Source organism: Phalacrocorax carbo, chromosome 19 (genome assembly GCF_963921805.1).
Source record: "Phalacrocorax carbo chromosome 19, bPhaCar2.1, whole genome shotgun sequence".
NCBI classification, from domain to species: Eukaryota; Metazoa; Chordata; class Aves; order Suliformes; family Phalacrocoracidae; genus Phalacrocorax; species Phalacrocorax carbo.
The window spans coordinates 7,419,702-7,439,298 of NC_087531.1; the positions used below are offsets into that span (position 1 = coordinate 7,419,702).

Consider the following 19,597-nt stretch of genomic DNA (forward strand, 5'->3'; position numbering starts at 1 on the left):
CGAGATTGTTGTCCACACAAGATTCCATCAGAGGTGGTTTCACAAAGATCTAAATCATATGTTTTGTTATTGTTCCCAATATACTTCCCTTGGAATTCTGGTAACCAATATTCTGGGTTCCCTTGACTCAGAAAGAGGGTTGGCAGAATTAAATATTTGCACATTACTTCGGGGTCAGTTATATTATAGTATACTAATTTTCCTGCACACCATCTATCATAACACTGCACAAATTGTGAATAGGCTTTTATCCAGTGTCTAGGTAAAACCCATTGTCCAAATAATTTTCTCCACATAAACTCATTATTACTCATCAAGTAGGACTGCACCTTATTCTTTTGTTCTAATTGCCACATGACTTGTAGAGTACAGACAGTCCAGTCCACAAATTTTGTCAAATTTTTAAGTGATTGTATCTGGGTAATTATACTCTTATTAAAGAGATATAAGGACTCTTTATCATATTCTAAATTCTGTATCTGAGGATTAAAGGTGGTTGGCATCCATTCAGCCTGAATCTTGATTGCTTGAGCTACATCAAATCCTGCGGTTCCAACTTTACTCCTTAAAGTTTCCAGATCTATTGAATTTAGTAGTCCTAACCCAGTTCCTGCACCTCCGAGTAAAGTATCATACCAAGCTCGTTTTACTTTGCAGGGAGGGGTGGCTGGAAAAGATATGTTAAAGAACAACATATGCTTTTGCCTTATCTTTGCCACATTCTTACAAGTGGATGGTAATCTAATTAATTGGTCCTGATTCACTGCAGGTCGTGGATTCAACAATGTTAAGGAGACTGCCACCCCAGCAGTCCTATTAATGCTTCCATTTGTACACATTAGTGTATCCCAGTTACCAGTTTTCCAAGTATGCGTCCCCTTTATGAGGGTGTTATTTTGAAGAAAGCACTTCTTCATCTGCAGTGGAGGCCCTATCCCTTTGATTGCACAACATTTTAAGGCAACATTCGTTATCACAGTGACATCTGTCAAATTTGAACATAATACAAAGGTCATTCCATGCCATCCCGTCAATTTATCACTCCTAGTATAGGGTTCCCACAAAGAGCAGTTTTCAGCAAACTGAACTAATGTATTGGTGTTATTTCCCCAAATCCACCAGAGACTATCAACAGATTCGCTTCTTTTCTTCAGGGGCTAACTGGGAGTAAATGCACTTATTAATTCAAGACAACAACATAGCAATATTAATGTTAGTTTCGGGTCAGCCTTATAGACGTGGGTCCTACGGGTTGGGACTTCCATGGTCCTTCAGGTGCCTTTTTAATTCTGGAATAGTGGATCCAAGCAGCGTGCTTCTCAAGCTTGACCGCAGTGTAAGTCGTAAGCAGAACTTGAAAAGGGCCGCTCCGCTTCTCTTCGAGAGGATCACCTGAAATATTTTTAACATAAACCCAATCTCCAGGTTTGAACAAGTGCACTGGGGAATCTAACCCCCATGCTCTAGTGGACATCACTAATCCATTTACTTCTTGTAATTGTTTTCCCAATGCAGTCAGATATTGTTGTAGATTAATCTCTCCTACCTGGGTGGGATCTTGTCCTTGATATCTAGTCTGAAAGGGTCTCCCATATAGAATTTCAAAAGGACTCAGTTTTTCCTTAGTTCTTGGCTTGACTCGGAGCCTTAGTAACACAATAGGGAGGGCTTGATCCCACCTTAAATTCGTCTCCTGGCAGATTTTGCTCAATTGTATCTTTATTAAATGATTCATCTTTTCTACTTGCCCACTTGCTTGCGGGCGATAAGTTGTGTGTAATTTCCAATTAATTTCTAAAAATTTACTAACTTGTTGAACTACTTGTGCCACAAAGTGTGGTCCCCTATCAGAGGAGATCACTTCTGGCACGCCAAATCTGGGAATAATTTCTCTCAATAAGACTTTTGTTACTTCTCGGGCTTTATTTGTTCTGCAGGGGAAAGCTTCAGGCCATCCGGAAAAGGTATCAGTTAATACTAATAGATATCTGTACCCCCCTTTTCTAGGGAGTTCCGTGAAGTCTATCTGCCAGTTCTGGCCTGGAACATTCCCTTTACCAATACTTCCAAATTTCACCCGATTCTCTACCTTTGGGTTATTCTTTAAGCATATTTCGCATCTATCAACTATAGTTTTTATAGTTTGAAACAAATTTCTAGCTATCATCTGCTTGGTAAGGGAATTGTACAAAGCTTCAGTTCCCCAATGAGTTTTATCATGTTCTGTTTTTATTAATTTCCATAATATTCTGAAGGGAACTACTATTTTGTTATCTTTTAACATTGCCCATCCTGTCGGGCCAATTTCAGCCTTTAAATCAGTAATTAACTTCTGATCCTTTCTATCATATTCAACTATCTCAGGTAGTGGCAAAGATTTTTCAGGAATTAGGCCTAATACCTCACCTTGTTCCGCAGCTTGCCTTGCCTCATGATCAGCTAATTTATTTCCTACTTCCCTGTCAGTGTTACCTTTCTGATGTCCTTTGCAGTGCATAATTGCTACTGCCGACGGAAGTTGTACAGCATCTAGAAGTCGCAAAATTATATCAGCATGTTTTATGACTTTCCCTTGAGCGGTTAAAAGTCCTCGCTCTTTCCAAATTGCCCCATGGGCATGAACTACACTAAAGGCATATTTTGAGTCTGTCCAGATATTTACTCGCAAACCTTCAGCAAGCTCTAATGCTCTTACTAAAGCGATTATTTCGGCCCGTTGTGCAGATGTGCCCTTAGGGAGTGACTTTGCTTCCACTACTTGGTCTGTGGTGGTCACCGCATATCCTGCCATTCGAACTCCATTCCTTACAAAACTGCTCCCATCAATATACCAAGTGTGGTCAGCTTCCTCCAGCGGCTCCTCCTTCAAGTCGGGCCTACTCGCATACACAGTCTCAATGGTTTCTATGCAGTCATGCACGACAGTCTCCATTTCCTGTTTATCAGTTAAAAAGGAAGCAGGATTGATAATAGTGGATGTGACAATTTCTATATCATCCTGTTCCATCAAAACTGATTGATATTTCAAGAATCTTGATGGCGAGAGCCAGTGTCCCCCTTTTTGTTCTAAAACGGAGGTTACAGTGTGGGAAGTGTGCACAATCATCTTCTGTCCCAATGTGAATTTTTGGGCTTCTTGGATAATCAAGACCACAGCAGCTACTGCCCGAAGGCATCCTGGCCATCCTTTGCTTACTTCATCCAGTTGTTTGGAGAAGTATGCAACAGCTCGTTTATAAGGACCCAATTTCTGGGCCAAAATTCCCAAAGCTACTCCTTGCCTTTCATACGAGAACAGCCAAAAGGGCTTAGTTACATCGGGCAGGCCCAAAGCTGGAGCCCTCATTAGTTCCAATTTCAGTTCTTTGAATGCCCGCCTGGCTTCATCTGTCCATATTAATTGTGTCAAGCTACTTTTCAACAGTTCATACAAAGGTTTAACCAGAAGTCCATAATTATAGATCCATAATCGGCACCAACCTGTCATTCCCAAAAAGGTTCGAAGTTCTTTTACCGTGGTTGGTTCTGGAGTCCTGCAAATGGCTTCTTTCCGGTCATTCCCGAGCTGTCTCTGTCCCTTAGAAATCACGAATCCCAAGTATATTACTTCTTTCTTCAAGATCTGGGCTTTCTGTAATGAGACTCGGTAACCGCTTAGTCCAAGGAAGTTTAGCAAACTCACAGTCCATTCTTTACATTCTTCATCCTTTTCTGTGGCTATCAAAATATCATCTACATACTGCAAAATAGTACCATTTCCTGGAGGTCTTTCCCAGGCCTCTAATTCTTTAGCTAATTGATTTCCAAAGATCGTGGGGCTGTTTTTAAATCCTTGAGGTAACACTGTCCAGGTTAGTTGGGTTTTTCGTCCTGAGTCAGGGTTTTCCCATTCAAAGGCAAATAAATTGCGGCTTTCAGGGGCCAAGGTGAGGCAAAAGAATGCATCTTTCAGATCTAATACTGTGAACCATTCATAAGTTTCTTTTAAATTAGTTAGTAAGGTGTATGGGTTTGCCACTACCGGATATAGATCTTCAACTATCTTATTTATTGCCCGCAGGTCTTGTACCAATCGATATGTTTTGCCATCAGGCTTTTTGATAGGCAAAATAGGAGTGTTATACTCTGAAGAGCATTCAATCAATAATCCAAATCTTATGAATTCCTCTATAATACTTTTCACTCCTCGCCTGTCCTCTAATTTCAGGGCATATTGCCTTACTTTGACAGGCTGTGCCCCCACTTTGAGTTTAACAACAACCAATTCTGCATTTTTGGCCTTTCCAGGGATTCCTGATGCCCATACTCCTGGATATACCTGGTCTTTTATTTCCTGTATAATTTCCTGTCCCCTAACCTGTGGTTCAGTGAGGGTCAAACTTAAAATTTCAATGTGGTTTTCTTCTGGTATTTTAAATTCAATTTCCCCTTCATTAAATTTTATTTCAGCATTCAATTGTTCTAATAAGTCTCTTCCCAAAAGTGGTCTAGGAGCTTCAGGCAGGTAGAGAAATTTGTGAATCCCTACACTTTTCCCAATTTTGAATTTCAAGGGTTTCAAAAAGAAAGCTTTCTCGACCTGTCCGGTTGCTCCCACAATATTAACATTTTGTTTACTTATGGGCAGTAACTCCTGATTTAATACTGAAAATGTGGCACCTGTATCTACTAGAAATTCTACAGGTTTTTCTTCTTTCCCTAGCTGTATTTTTACCAAGGGTTCCGCTAGGGAAGATTCCCCTGGTCTCCATCAACTTTCTTCCGTGCTGGCAACTGTCACCGGTTTGCTCAATCTTGGGCAATCCTTCTTCCAATGCCCCATTTGCTTACAATAAGAGCATTGATCTCTCAAGAGGGGTTGATTTCTTCTGGGTGGGGCACTTACACCAGTTCTTACAACTCCTCTCCCCTCATTAGTGTTGTTTATCTGACCCCCTGTGGTGCGCAAGGCAGCCACTGTAGCATTAGCAATTGTTCTGCCCATCATTCTCTCCTTCTGACTGTCTCTGTTCCGATACACTTGCCAAGCAGTCTCCAGCAATTTTTCTAAATCTCTTGCATCTGTTCCTTGCACTTTCTGTAACTTTCTCCTGATATCATCCGCCGACTGTCCCAAAAACAGGAATATCAACTGACCCTTTCCCTCCTGGGAGGTAGGGTCTAAAGGAGTATATTTCTGCATTCCTTCTTTTAACCGATTCAAAAAATCAGTAGGAGATTCCTTTTTATCTTGTTTTATTTCGTACAATTTAGACCAATTTACTGGTTTTGGGACAGCATTTCTTATTCCATAAGCAATCCATTCCCTGTACCTCACTAATAATTCCCTGGCTCCTGTTTGGTTGGGGTCCCAGCCAGGATTGGTAACTGGAACATGATTATCCACCGTTCCTGGCAGGGTTCCAGCCAAAACCAGAGCCTGTACCTGGGCTCTGGCTGCTCTCACAACCATCTGCTTTTCTGACTCACTAAACACCACATCTAACATTGCATCCACATCCTCCCAATCAGGGTCCTGAGTTTTCACAATCAATTCAAATCCTTTAGCAACCTTTTCAGGATCGTCCCGATAATTCCCTGCAGTAATTCGCCAGCCGTCCAAGTCTGCTAAAGTAAAAGGCACTTTGATTCTAACAGGTCCTCCCACTCCCATCGCCTGCCTTAAAGGGGCCTGTATAATAGGTCCCATTTTGCTCCGAGTCCTGGCAGTGATGGGAGAACATCCGATATCAGTTTCTTCCCTGACTCCTTCCTCCGATTCTTTAACCCCGACTGCACCAGCATCTCCTTCCCTATCACCTTCTCTCTCTGGCGGAGGCAAATAATCCTCCAGCCTTTCATTCTGTGAGCCAACTTTTAAACATCTCTGTCCAATGCTACACGCCGAACAACACCTCTTTAATTCTGTCTTTTGCTTATTTTTCTCTTTTTCTATCGCCAGAACCATAGGGTCCTGGGGTGTTAGATTGATTCCACATTCTTTCTGCCATTCAGGGTGATTTCGCAGGGTGAAAAACATATCGGCATAACCCACTTCATCCCATTTTCCTTCACGGCGTAGAAATAAAATGAGTTGTAACAAAGTATTATACTTTAAAGTTCCATTAAAAGGCCATTTTTCTCCTTCATCTAGCTTATATAAAGGCCACCACTGATTACAATATTTTATCAAGGTTTTACGATCCACACTACCTCCAGGTGTTCCCCCGATATCTTTCCAGTGGGCCAAAATGCAGCCCAAAGGGCTCTTTTTCAGAACTCCACCCTGTTGGTTCCCCATTCTTAAACTTATACTACACAAAGACAAAGACAAAGACAAAGGCTAGGGTATAAACACCACACACAATTAACAATTACAGCACAGACACAATAACCACTACTACCTCCCACTGATAACAAATGCCAGCATAAGCTGGTCAGAAACTTGCAAATACGCGTATACCAAACATATAGCGTATATCACATACGCATATGTAAACCAAAATCAAATACAAATGCACAAACAAACGACCATACCAATCAATTGATCAATACAACCATGCAACGTAGTAACCAAGTGATTAATACAAATCGTACATGCAATTGTATGCTACCCTGCGGGGTTCTCACGAACTGTGACTGACGGGTAGCTTCAAATGACCGGTCCCCAAAACCAAAAAGAATGCCTTATTCTTACCAGAGGTCCTTGTCTGCCCCTGCACGGATCCGCCGAATCGGGGAGTCCCTCCAGAGAATTCTCCGGGGCCGGCCAAGGGAGTCTCCGACTCAGGGGGTCCTGCAGCCGGACAGAGATGGTCCCATCTGGGTCGCCAAAACTGATACAAAAATTCGCGGATACTATCTTTCAAAGTCCGAACCTCCCCGTAAGAGGAAGCGGAGTATCCAGAAAGTTCCCGAAATAAAACTCAATAGCAACAAAGTCACTATTAAGCAGGCATCCTTTATTACAGCGCTGGGCAGCACTGGGGATTGATCCACCATAAGTGCTCCAGTGATTCAGTAAACTTCTAAAGATTATATACTATGAAGTCATACATATTAATAAGATTCACGAGGATTCATTAACATATGTAAAAGCTCAAGCTGCATGCATAGTTGTCCTTTTAGTGGTCTTTGGGAGTCCTCCAGTGGTCTCTGATGGTCTTCCTCACCTGTCCGCTGGCTGAACTTTGGGTTTCCTTTGCCCATATATAGTCATTGAATGAGCTCCTCGGTCTTTTAGCCTTGGACTGTCACAAGGGGTTGATTTAAACTAGTTCCTCGAGTGCTTATTTCGGCACTGATGTCCCGAGTCTCTGTTATCAATGAATTTATGAGCTTATTCACAATCTTTTTAATCCTATCTGGCACCAAGTTGCATTCTTCAAAACCCTGAAACTATCTTTGCAAGGGAGGAAACCACAAGAGAACAAGGATGCTTACAATAAGGACTAAGTCAAGGACTGTCAGGGGTTTAGTTCTTTCAGTTTAGAATAATTGGTAGCAGTGAAATGTTTCTTAGCAAGATAAGTATGTATCTTAGGTTGGAGCAAGGTGACCTACAAGGAACATGACATAAAGAACAGACATGGGCTCAAGGACGACAAGGAACTAAGGATGAAGACAAAGAGATAAGAGGAGGGTTGTTACCACTAAATTAGTATTTCTAAGGCCAAAGATTATCCGACATATGGAAGGCGGGAAAGCGAACAACAACCAAGCTAGATAAGACCAGTACTGTGGTTTGGCACATTTACAAGAAGAAAAAGGTGAAAAGTTGAGGTGAGGAGGACTATTGGCCTTCCTCCCCTCGACTACCAGAGAAGACCCCCAGGATCAACAGAGTCTGCGCAAAGAGGAGGGACTGTATGTTAATAAGTTCTCGGAAGTCTCCACCTTTTACTCTACATATGTATATCCCCTTCATGATTATGTATTTGTATATGTATTTTAGTCCTGCCAATGAGTTTTGAGGTACACACGCTAGGAGGTGCGATCCCCTGTGCATCCGGCACCGTGAATAAAGAATGCCTGCCTTTTGACGCTACACTGGTGTTACGAGGTTTATTCCCGATTTCGGTAACAGAGAGGCTGAGCCGCAGCGATGAGGAGGATTTGCAGAGGCACTGATGGGCCTGGGGAAACTGCTGTGGAAAGGGGCCGCCTTCCTCCAGCACGGAGGGTGAGAAGCGGGCCCAGCTAAGTGCGATGAGAGTCCCAGCCCCTCGGGGCTCCATGTCCCCTCTCCTGCGTGGGGACAGGCCCATCCCCTGGGGGGTCCATGTCCCCCCTCCGACCGGGGCCTGGACACGGACCCGCGGGGCCATGAGGGACAACGACCGCAGGAGGGCGCGTTGCCATGACAACGCCGCTCTTGACTCAGGCAGCACTGCGAGCAACCCCGTTCAATGCGCATATGCGTGTCGCGAGGGCTTTTGTGTGTCGGCGTCGTGCCCGCGCATGCACCGTGGGGGTGACTTTGAGGGCGGCGCGATGCTGAGCGGGCTGTTGGGGCCGCGCTATGTCCAGCTCCTGCAGAACTGGTGAGGCCCGGCCCGGGCTGCCCCGTCGCCCCGGGGCTACTTCACAGCGGCGTGGGGTGCGCGGGGCGGGCTGCCGGTGGTCCCGGGATGCACGGCGGGTGGCGTGTGGCCTGCTCCGCGCCCTTCGTCCTGGGCCTTGGGGCCGGCCGCGGCGCCCCCCGCGCACCTGAGGGCCTTGGCGGTCCTCCCGAGCGCTCTTCGTTCCCCCGCGCTGTGTTCCGCGGGTCCGTGTCCGTGTGAGGCCCGCTAACCCCGCTGGGCCGGCCCCGGGGGTGCGGAGCGGCGCTGGAGCTGGGTTGGAGGGGCTGGGAGGGGCGGGGTAGGGGGTTGTGTGTGCGTGTCTGCCTGGCGGGGGTTTGGCTGAGGCGGCTTTGTCCTCTGGGTTGCTCTGGCCGCCTTCAGAGCGTTTCAGAGTTGTAGGTGTTTGTCGCGGTGCCAGCGGGTGCCGCTTTGCAGTGTTGCGTGCGGGAGACTGAAGCAGCCTGCGGGCCAGAGTAACGGGAACGCGACCTGTAGCAGTAGAATAGTTAAACAAATAAGTGTGTCTTTTCTTAACTTGGTATGCCCTTTTTAAGTAAAAGCACGTCAACATGAAGCTGTAAAACACTTTCACTGCCCTGGGGACTAATACTTGTCTGTGTCTGTGAGATTCTTTCAAGGTTTCTGCCAAGCTTTTTTTCTTGATTGAAATTACTTTTCAGGTGCCTTAGCGATGAGCATTTGCCAGACCTTCCACAGTGGAGAATTAACGTTGTTTAACTGTGTGTGTGTGTCTCCTTTAGGACTCCCACCCTCGTTACGTGGGGTGGTGTAGCTGGTACTGGTTTAATATGGTTCACAGACTGGAAGCTTGTCCTTCAGTATGTTCCCTACATCAGTGGCAAGTTTAAAACTGAAGACTAAGCTTCCCTCTAATGGTAAGTTTTTTGTTTGTGCATCTCTTGGCTTAAGTAGTCGTGTTGTGTTGAGGTGACAGTCGTGTCCTCTTTGTCCAGGGCACAATTGTATTGTTGGTGCAAAACAGAACTCCTTGGTTCGATTGTTCAGGGCTTTTTCTTTTTTAATATGGGGCTTCACAGAGTGCCAGAAGGATGAAATATTAATAAGGGTGTTTTTCAAGTGATTATTTTGCAAGCAGTTGATTTTTCACAACCTAATGTGGTTCTTGAGAAGTCAAATCAAGTGTTCTCTGGTAATTTGGAACTTTTGACAGGCCTGTTTACTTCTAATCCTAGGTAGAATGGCTTCCAGCTCCTGACTAATTTTGTTGCTGGGCAAATTCACATGCCTTTCTGTTGCTTGTAACTGTTACTAAAAGTAAGTTGAATGTTCAGAGCTAGTTACTTGTACCACAAATCCATTGGAAAATTGGCTTTCTCAAGTTTTTTTTTTCCCTTGTTTAATTGCATATGAAATGTGCTGAATATTCTGTAAGACTGGCCATCTGTAAAGCTAAAGCAGCAGTTAGACAATACCTTCTGTTAGGCCTCTCAATAGGTGTTTATGTAGGAGGCAGGCTGAGAGCTTTTTTTATTCCTTGCTGCAGATAGAAGGGAGTAAGGAAGACTTTTTTGCCTTGCCTTAAAGGATGCTGATGGGAAAAGGTCCAGAGGAAACTATAGACATCTTGATGGTTGTTTCTTCCAGTCAGAACAGTTACACTTAAATGTTGCTAAATGAAAGTAAGATACTTGTCTTCAAGATACACATTTTATAGGAAGATCAGTGAGCCTGGAAGACGCAGAGCAAATCATTAGTAGTTTTGTAAGTCTCTCCAGAGATATTTGTTGTAGTTCAAACAACTTACTGTGTCTTCCCCTTTTTCAAAACACGTTTTGCACAGATCCTTCGTGTAACCTAAGGCCAGAAGAAACTTTTCATGAAGTCAGCTGCACTTGTAGCATCTCGGGTGACCATATTTATGGATAAGTCAGTGGAAAAGCTCTCAAGTCATGCAGAGGCAATTAAATTACCTATTAAAGGCTTTCTTTACTTAAAAACTCTTAGCCAGTAGCAGGAACATGGATACGTGCCTGAGACCACAGTGTATGTTCTTCTGTCGTGGTTTAGCTGGCAGCTCAGCCCCACACAGCTGCTCGCTCACTGCCCCACCGGTAGATGGGGGAGAGAATCAGGAGGGTAACGCTCGTGAGTTGGGATAAGAACAGTTTAATAATGAAAATTAAAAGAAACAACAACAGAAATGCAATGTAAAGGAGAACAACGAGAGGCGCAAAGCCCCGGGGGAGGGGGGAAGGAACCGCCGAAACAACCCGCACGCGCCGCAGCTGCTGACCGCCCGCCGACCCGACGCCGCGCTGCTCCCGAGCCGTAAACTGCCCCCCCTTAATATACTGGTCATGGTGTCACGTGGTATGGCACGAACCTGCCATTGGCCAGTCGGGGCCAGCCGCCCCCACCATGGCCCCGCCCCTCCCAGCCCTCCCCCCGCCCCGCGGCAGAGCGCGGGAAGCTGGAAAGGTAGTCGCCCCCCCACAGTGAGGAGAATTAACCCCTTCTCAGCCAAAACCAGCACATCTTCGTTTTGAAGCAAGAGCTTTAATGTGTCATTGTGCATAAACCATACGGAAAGAGCATATTCCTCTACAGGAATAGAGCAAAAGGATGTTTCTGTGGTGGCCTGGGACTCCTTCCAAAGAGGCCGTAGGCCCGCACGCCTGCGTTCTGCCGTGCCTGCATTGGCTTCTGTAACGTAAACTTCTTGCCTGGATACTGGAGGCTTCTGAAATCTGTCTCTAGTGCTGGCTGCTGTAGCACTTTGCAGGAAGCACTGCTTAATGACTGCTTTGTGTTTATTGTAGGAAATTTATTGCTGGATAGTGTTTTGGAGCCATCTGTCCTCTGAGACCCTGCTTTGAGGTGAACTTGAAATGCCCAATACATTGCAACAGGTCGTGGTGTCCCTTTCTCCTGTGAACAGTTGTGACCGCTTGGTTGGGAACAAATTTAACTTCACCGACCAGCCTGCTTAGTACTCTTCCTCTGATCACTTTCACAGCAGGTCTTATCCTAATGGCAGTAAATTATAAACCTGATGTACAAAATAAACCAGGTGAATGGTATTTTTGGGCTTTTGTGTTACCTTCTTAGTCTGTATTCTTTAGACTAAACTCCTGCTTTGGGTTTGGGTTACGTCTTCAGCTTGTTTGAACTAAGGAGTGCCTGCTGCGTGTTCGCCTCCCTTCCTGTGCAGGTTCTTCAGGTGTCAGCTGGTGGCTGATGGGGTGCTTGATGAGCCTTTTGTTTGTCCCTGAGTAGTTGTTGCTAATCACTCTTAATACCGATGTAGTTCTTGAACTATTCTTAGTGATGTGTGGATTTTAAACTAATCTATCCTAGGTCAGTAGCAACTGTGGGCTCTTGTGTGCATTTAACGTTTCATAGCCAATATTGCAGGGTTTCGTGGTAACACAAATTCCTGGCATTTAGTTTAAAGCAAGGTTTTGTTTCTTTTTAACACCATTTTGTGGACCCCTTAAACTGTCTGGTTGGGCACATGCCATTTTAAAGCAGTGTGTGCTGCCTGAAAACAGGCTAGCATTTCTGGCTTAATTTAGGGGCTCGGGAAAGGCAGTCTGCAAACCCTGGGAGGCTTTCTGTGTACCAGGGTGAAAACCAGCAGTTGAGAGCTGCTCAATTACTTTCTTAATGTGGGTTTTGAGTAGGAAAGGAATATGTATCTATTCTTCATAGGTATAGTTATATTTGTCAACATGAATTGGTGATGAAACAACCCACTAGCAGAGCCCTTTAGATGAAAAGGTGTTTAGCTGTTAGATAAAGGAAGTACAAGGATTATTCTTGATCTGGTCTCAGCCACTAAGCCACAGCAGACGACTCAGAGGGGAAGTTCACCCCTTTCCGCAACGACCAGAATTTGCAAACAAACTTATCTCTGGGTGAGAACAGGATTACTCTTTTCTCTCTGTTTAGTGCCAGGTTTCACCTCATTATAATTTCTGGCTGTAATGAAAGGTTCGAATCTCTTTAGGGAAAAATCTCTGCTGTAGTAGCTGTGCTGCTTGGGTGTCACCTTCAGGGCTGAAGGCTTCCGAGCGCTGTTTCTATGGAGAACTGTTGTAAAACTCGCCTAAATGGCAGTGCTGTGCAGGACGCTTGAACTACTTAACAGGCTAATTGCTTTGGCATTGCTTCGGCAGCATCGCTGATAATTAACTGGTGGGGCGGGGAATAGCATTTTTGCATGAAAAACCCTCTTTGCTGCCCTGCTACCTCCAATAGGGCGGCACAGGAGCTCATGGCATTATGGGATAACCATGTGATTTCCTCAGTCAGTCACACTCCGTGGTGCTCCTGAACTGATGGCTGACTCCTGAAAGGCCAAAGCTGCTGTGACTTGAAATACTGAGAATGCAGGTTTGACCTCAACAGCCCCATGTTATACATGGGGGTATTGATATTGATCCATTTTCATCCAGAGCACACCTTGGAAGTGGACATTATGTTAGCCTGTACTCACACGTCATCAGGATTGTAAGCTCAGATTTGAACAGTTGGAGTCTCTGCTCGTATTTGCCTATTTAACACATCTAGATGGGATGGGCAGAATACGCTGCTGCTGACTTCAGAAATGACCTAGTTTTGGCTTGTTCCTGTGGGTGGGTGAGACTCTGCTCCCATGGCTCAGAGAGTTCTTTCTTCAGAAGGCCACTTGAGGCCTGAGGGTCTGTCTGTGGTGCCCCCTCTAAGGAGCCTGCTCTCAGTCTGCAGCTCCCATCAATGAAATTTACCTTTAGCAAAGCCCTGGTGATAGCACTGTGCGCTGCAGGTGAGGTTAGAAGATATTTAAAGGAGAAAAACATATTCAAAGTGCTAACTGCCTGCATTGGCAGGTACTGCAAGAAATGTACGGACTTTGGATTTGTTTGCCCTTTGGTGATTGTTTAGCTGCTGCTGTTTTCTGCAGCATTTCAGATGATGGCTTTGCCTCTCATTAACACTAGAGTTAGTGTATAACTCATTTAATTTCTGGTATTTCTCCTTCCACGAGAGCAAGCACTCTTCAGAAATACTCTATTAGAAATATCTTCTCCATTCTTGGGCAAACTTCTGTTAAAATTCAAGTAATCACTGTTCAAGTGTCATGAATGATCTTGCTAATTTTTAACATTCTAGCATTGCCTCTTCTCTAACAGCTCATTATTTTTCAGAATGAGCTAACCAACCGTCACATACATTATGTGAACAAATTAGTTAAAAGACAACGACCTGACAGAGGAGAAGCTTCTCCTTCAAAACCTGGAGAGTTCCACTAGAGGGCACAGCAGCAGCCAGGCTCATGGGGCTTTGGATTTACAGAAATCAAAAAGTACCTTCAGCTCTGGTTTGAGGATGTAACTTCAGAACCGCCCTTGGGAGAAGGCAGGCTTGCATCCCTGCCGGCCCCTCCGAAGCGGTTGGCCACGCTGGTCCCGCCGCTTCCCTTTCATCATGAAAGGCGTAAGTGGAGACGGGACAGGGAGTCCTTGCACCCACCCCAGTGCCATCAGTCTGTGACATTCGGCCCTTGTTGGTCTCTTCTCCTGTGGTCGTCTCCTGGACCGACCTCAGGCTCTGCCCTGCTGTGGGGGCCGGTGGGTTGGGAGTTCCCAGGTGCCTCCTGCTCTGAAATAAGCTCCTCTGTTGGGTCTGGGATATTTGGCTGCAGAGCAGAAAGCTTTGAACTGGAGTTACCTGCCAGGCTAGATGAAAGAGTTTTTTCTGTCAAGGTATCCTGACATTCTGCTTGCTTCCATGGCTGATGACAGCTGATTTGGGTGATTTTTGGATTTATCTGCTTTGGGAGGCAGGCTGCCTCATGGCACTCGGTGTTTTTCAGCACGTGGGTAGTGTAATGGTGAGGAACACCCAGCTGCCGGAATGCAGGTGCCCCATTGTACCTCGGGTTTCTGAGGAGCGGGAGTGGATGCCTCGCTTCTGGGGGTACGGCAGCGCGCACACAGATGCAGAGACACCCCTGTTCTGGTGGGGGTGTGTGGCCCATCCATGCCCCGTGTCCTGGCGGGGTCTGCGTTCCCGCTGTGCTGTGGGGCCGGGGCGGGATCGCGGGGGAAGATGCCCAAAGGGGCAGTGCCACGACACTGGGGCGCTGTGTGTGTGTGTAGCTCCCCGCCGAGGGGGGTGGGCCGGGAGGGACTATATCCCCACGGCGTAGGCGGGCGGAGGGATCCATGTGCGGAGGTAGGAGGGGCTGAGAGTGGAGCCGTGGGGGTGGGCGGAGCCGAGCCGAGCCGGAGCGGCTGCCTTCGGCGTGAAGGAGCGCGGCGGTAGCAGCGCGGGGTGGTGGCAGGGCCCGGCGGAGGCCGCGGGCGGGAGCGGGGCCCTCCCGGGGCGGGGTGGAGCGCGAACCATCCGCCGGCGGGAGGAGGCGGCGGCGGCGGGCCGGGCCGCGATGGAGCGGAAGAGGTGGGAGCGCTCGGGGGGTGGTGGCGCCGCTGCCTTGGGCCCGGAGGGGGCTGGGGGGGAGACGGGTGGGCTTGGGCCGCGCTTCCCTGAGGCGGGGGGTACCGGGGGGAGGCCGCTACAGGTGGCGGTGCCGCCCCCCCGCCTTGTGCCGCCCCCCCGCCTTGTGCCGCCCCCCCGCCTTGTGCCGCCCCCCCGCCTTGTGCCGCCCCCCCGCCTCCGGGGGGCCCCGCTCTTCCGCGCAGGGTGGCTCACGCCTGGCAAATACAGCTATTTTTTTTGAATGTCAAATAAACGCGGTGTTTGTGAGGTAGCCAGGGTATCGGTGAGAGTGGCTGCCGGCCTTCTGAGGCTCTGTCTGCTGCGTTTTCTATATATTAAAGAACACGAAGGGGTCGGGTGAAGAAAGAAGCCTTTGCCCGCCCGCGGGCTGTTGCTGTGGGTGAGAGTCCAGGGGCTGGGCTCGGGGTGTCTTATCCCGGGGGTGCTGCTCCTGGGGGAAGCGTATGGCTGTGGAGCTGCCAGCTCTGCCTGAAGGATTCCTCTTGATATCGATGTACGTTTCCTATGGCTGTAGGTGGGCCATATGGATCCTTCCTAGCCTGAGCACACCCGTGAGCTGATGTGCAAAACTTAGGTCCATCGGGAGCTGGAGGAACATAGCAGAAGTTATCCAGGTGTCCTTATCTTGCCTTTCCAGTTGGCAAAATGTATGCCATCAACTTCTGCATGTGTTAGGTTTCATTTTTTTTTTTTTAAATCAGGTTATGGTTCTGAGGAAAGTGTGCTGTGCTGGGCAGTGAGAGAACCAGCAAATATCCTCGAGAGCCTAAAGCTGGAAGTGCCGGCTCCACCGCTGTGGCTTGGAGTCTGCGGGGAGAAGACCACCGGCAGCAGCTAGAGGAGGTGCCACTGAAAGCTTAAAAGATCCCTGTTTTTCCAATAAGTTATTTTATTTGTAAAGTTGCGGTCTCAGAGCTGAACTTAGAAAAGAGGGGGAGAGAGGATAAGTAGCATGTTTTTATTCCCAAGTTATAATGGATTTTCCCTTTATATTAGTTTGGATGGACATCAAAGGTATAATAGGGCCCTGCTGCACTAATTTTTGGTTACTGTTGCATTTTGCATTACCTCAGAGTGGAAAATGTGTGTGTAGCAATTTATTAATACCTCTGCTATTTCTACCTGTTGTTTACCTGGATGATTTTTTGGCCGGCTATCCTGAACGCACAGGTGTAGTAAGTGTTTGTAGGTAAAATTGCATGCATGGTTTGGAAACGAGTGCTCTCGTGTGCAACCACCAGCCTCAGGAATTAACACTGAGCCGAGGTGATCAGTGACGGGGTGGCAGTTCCTGCTTTTCTGAACCGTTGTTTAGGGCACTTTCGATTTGGAGGTTTCCTTTTGTAACCCTGAGCACTGGCAGCACGTGCTTTGTGCGCGAAGGTTTCTGTCGAATAAGAGTTCTGCTTTGGGCAACAAGATGAATGGGTTGTACCGAGTATGTTCAGCCTGTTGAGATGTGAGTCTGTGCGAGCCGTTCACTGGCTGGAAAATAAACCCACCTTGAGGTGTAAGTCCCTGAGCGGATTTTTAGGAGCAGTCCTATAACCTCGCGCTCACCAGCTGTTGATTGTGCAGGAATTTTCTAACTGGAGTGCATTCTCTCATCTGCCTGTGGCTTAAGAGTTGGGAACCCCACATGGGTGTCTGGCTGATGCAGTGGGGCTTGTGGGCCAACATCAGAGCGAGTGGGGTAGGTGCAGGGATGCAGGATTTCAGGAGGGGAAGCGTATCAGGGTTTTTGTGAAAAAGCTTGTCTTTGGGAAAAGCTTTGAAAAGTTGTATTTGAGAGAGTTTTGGCTACAAAGGCTCTCCTTAAACTCAGTGTTCTCACCTAGGAGAAGGAGAATTTAGTGCTGCTTTGCATGGCTTTTCTTCATAGTGTTTTTCTGCTGGAGGTTCGATGACCAAGGGTCTGAGAAGTTTGGGATCGCTGCTCGTCTCTGCTTCAAGGAGTTGTTGACATCGCTGTTCAGGAAAACTTAACACATCCCTTGGGTGGAGCTTATTTTGTTATGAATTTCTTACCTGTGCAGCACCTATGTAAAAAGTTGAAGAAAACGTTTTTAACTCACCCCCACCCACCCCTCCAAGTATATTTTGGTCTGTATACTCCCCACTCCCCCCCCCCCCCCCCAAAAAAAAAAAAAAAATTGTGGAGGAGAATGCTTTTACTGAGACCGTACTTTGCTTGTTCTTGGCTGTTCTGTTTTACCCACAGCTCCCCCAGGGAAGCTCTCATGATGCTTGAGAGGAGCCTTATAAAAATAGCTGGTTATATTCGTGCTCATTCCTGTGTTACGGGACTGCTGCTCAGCTTCTTGTTTAGGGGTGGGGTGCTTTTGGAAATTTGAAATATTGTGTGTATCCAAGTTGGGTTTTGGAGTGGTTTTTTGGAGTGTTTGGATTTTTATTTTTTATTTTTTGTGGTTGGAGCCCCAGTTAATGAAAAAAGACAACCCCGTTGCCCTGCGGGGCAGGGAGCATCCCTTCACAGGCCACTGCGGGCAGCAGTGCGGGGCCTCCGTGTGCTCCCTGGAGGCTGCTCTGTGCAGAGCCGAGGGTACCCGTTTATGGAGAGATGGGGAGATGCTGCCGTGTGGATGTGTGAAGATGTGGGGTGAGTTATGGCAGCTGGAGGAGTCTCACCTGGTCTTGTGCATTTGCACCGGTGCTTTTTATGTGTGCTGGTGAAAGCTGCGAGTGTGTCTGTGCTAGCCTGTCCTGGGATAACCGAGTTGTTGGAGTGCGGGACCACTGAGGCAGGACTTGGTGCAGATGCTGCACTCAGGGACAACGTGCGGATGCTGCGAGTGGGGGGGGGCTAAGGGCAACAGTGTGTGAGGTGTCCCAGGGTACGTACCTCTCCCGAGGAAGCAGTGTCGGGGGGCGTACAGCACCTAAAGGACCCTGGCGCTGGCCTTGGCCTGGAGCGGAGCTGGGGAGAGCAAGTGCAGCCAAGGGAGGCTGGGGTGGGCTGTGACTCCCCAGCTCCGCGCAGGAGGGAGCACGATTAAAATGGAGAAGGAAAAACATTTTGTATTATAGCCATCACCCCCCACCGAGGGAATGAGGCTTTGGGCTTATGCTATCGATCGCCCTTTTTACCTAGGTTATTCCTGTCTCCATTGCTTTAAAAGGCAGGCAATGCCTGGGTTTGTTCGGGTTTTTTGTCTTTTGTCCCTTGCTTTCCAAGTTGTGCAGATCCTGCGTAGGCTAAATAGGGAGAGCGGAGGGGAGGAGACTGGGTAATGAGGGAGGAGGGGAGAGGGTCTGGGCTCGCAGTTGGTCTTTCCTTAAGAATATAAGGCAGGAAACAAAGGGTGAGCTGCACATGGAGAGCAGCGGGCACCTGGCAGCACCTGGCCCTTCAATAGGCTGCCATGCATTCAGCTTAATCCGCGCCCAAAAAGTCTGAATAATAAAGGAGGGTGGCTTGGGTTTGGTCATACCACCCCTCGGTCTTCCTCGGGTTCGTTTTGTTAGTGCCAAGGCAGGCTGCGCAAGCAGATAATGCGTTGGAGCTTTTGATGGACGAGCATGTAAAATCGTTTGCAACTTTGCAGTCGCCTTGCTTTTTGTAACATGAAGTGTGAAGGACCTTAACTCAGGAACCGAGTACAGTGCACTCACAGGATCGGTGCCTGCAGTATTGTTTAGAAGAGGTTGATTTTTGCAGCTCTGTACCAAGATGTCTCTCTTCTGGGTCTCTTCAAAGTCTTTGTATATAAAAAACAGGAGTGCAGAGCAAAGCTTTTGTACTGGAGTGGAAGGAGATAAATATCATTTTTTGTGACATTTAAAGGGCACAAGCATTTTAACAATGTTTGGAATTCATAAATGCTGGTTTACTGTTTCTGTGCCTTGTGACGTACAGCAAGCAGCCCCGCTGCTCAAGTTTTGTGGGTTTTTTGGCTGCCTTCCCCCCTGCTCCTTTGACCCTCTCAGGGGTCTGTAGGTGCCCTCAGTGGCTGTGTCCTACCAAGCGTGCTCCTGCCTGAGGAACCCCAGGAGCTCCAGAGCACACCAGCCACTTCCTTTCTGATTATGTTTACTGAGCAAGTTTACTGTCAGCTTTGAGTTGTAGCTTTGTTCCCTGGTCTGCCATTGTTCCAGAGAAGCTTGCTATGGTATTGCCTTTTTCAAGACATAATGAGAATAAGAGTTGTTCTTCTGAACATTTCAGTGCTTTTCCTTTGGGCCAAGCTTCCCCAGGAAGAGACAGGACTCTGAGTCATTTCAGGTGGGTTTTTCAGATGTACGTGGACTTTAAGCAGATTTTCAGATCCATTGCAAAGTTACTAGAACACATACTAAACAAAAAAGCTGAAGGGCTATATTCATTTAAAATACTGTCTCTGAGTGTATCTGGCTCTGTTGTTCTGGAAGTTACGCTGCTCTTTGAAGCACACAAGTCACTGTCGTATTTTTAAAATTACTAAGGCACTAAACTGTAAATTGAGCTGCAGATCTTGGAAGAGGAAGCAGTGTCATATTCTTCATGTAGTAGGAGTTTCTCTTGGCTTCACTGATGGCAGCGATGGTTCTGGCCTAAAAGCTGCTGCAGT

At 47.2% G+C, this 19,597-nt stretch overlaps 2 protein-coding genes across 9 annotated transcripts in view; both read left to right on the forward strand.

Annotated features, from left to right (window-relative positions):
• The window catches only part of MBD3 (methyl-CpG binding domain protein 3), a 126,011-nt gene that overhangs the window by 90,796 nt on the left and 15,618 nt on the right, over positions 1-19,597 (forward strand). For 2 of the 8 annotated variants that reach the window (XM_064469458.1, XM_064469459.1), the window contains exons 2-3: positions 14,935-14,969; positions 19,216-19,272. In XM_064469458.1, the coding sequence (XP_064325528.1) occupies positions 14,956-14,969; positions 19,216-19,272 (71 nt within the window). In that variant the 5' untranslated portion in view covers positions 14,935-14,955. Of the gene's footprint in view, positions 1-14,811; positions 14,970-15,730; positions 15,873-19,215; positions 19,273-19,597 lie in introns of those variants that run through there. The other 6 variants (XM_064469461.1, XM_064469462.1, XM_064469463.1 and 3 more) reach the window with 5 other exon arrangements.
• On the forward strand, positions 8,402-11,605 carry LOC104039645 (cytochrome b-c1 complex subunit 10). The gene is made up of 3 exons (XM_064469509.1): positions 8,402-8,522; positions 9,305-9,450; positions 11,364-11,605. The coding sequence occupies exons 1-2, from the start codon at positions 8,440-8,442 to the stop codon at positions 9,423-9,425; spliced, it is 204 nt and encodes a 67-aa protein (XP_064325579.1). The 5' UTR covers positions 8,402-8,439; the 3' UTR covers positions 9,426-9,450; positions 11,364-11,605.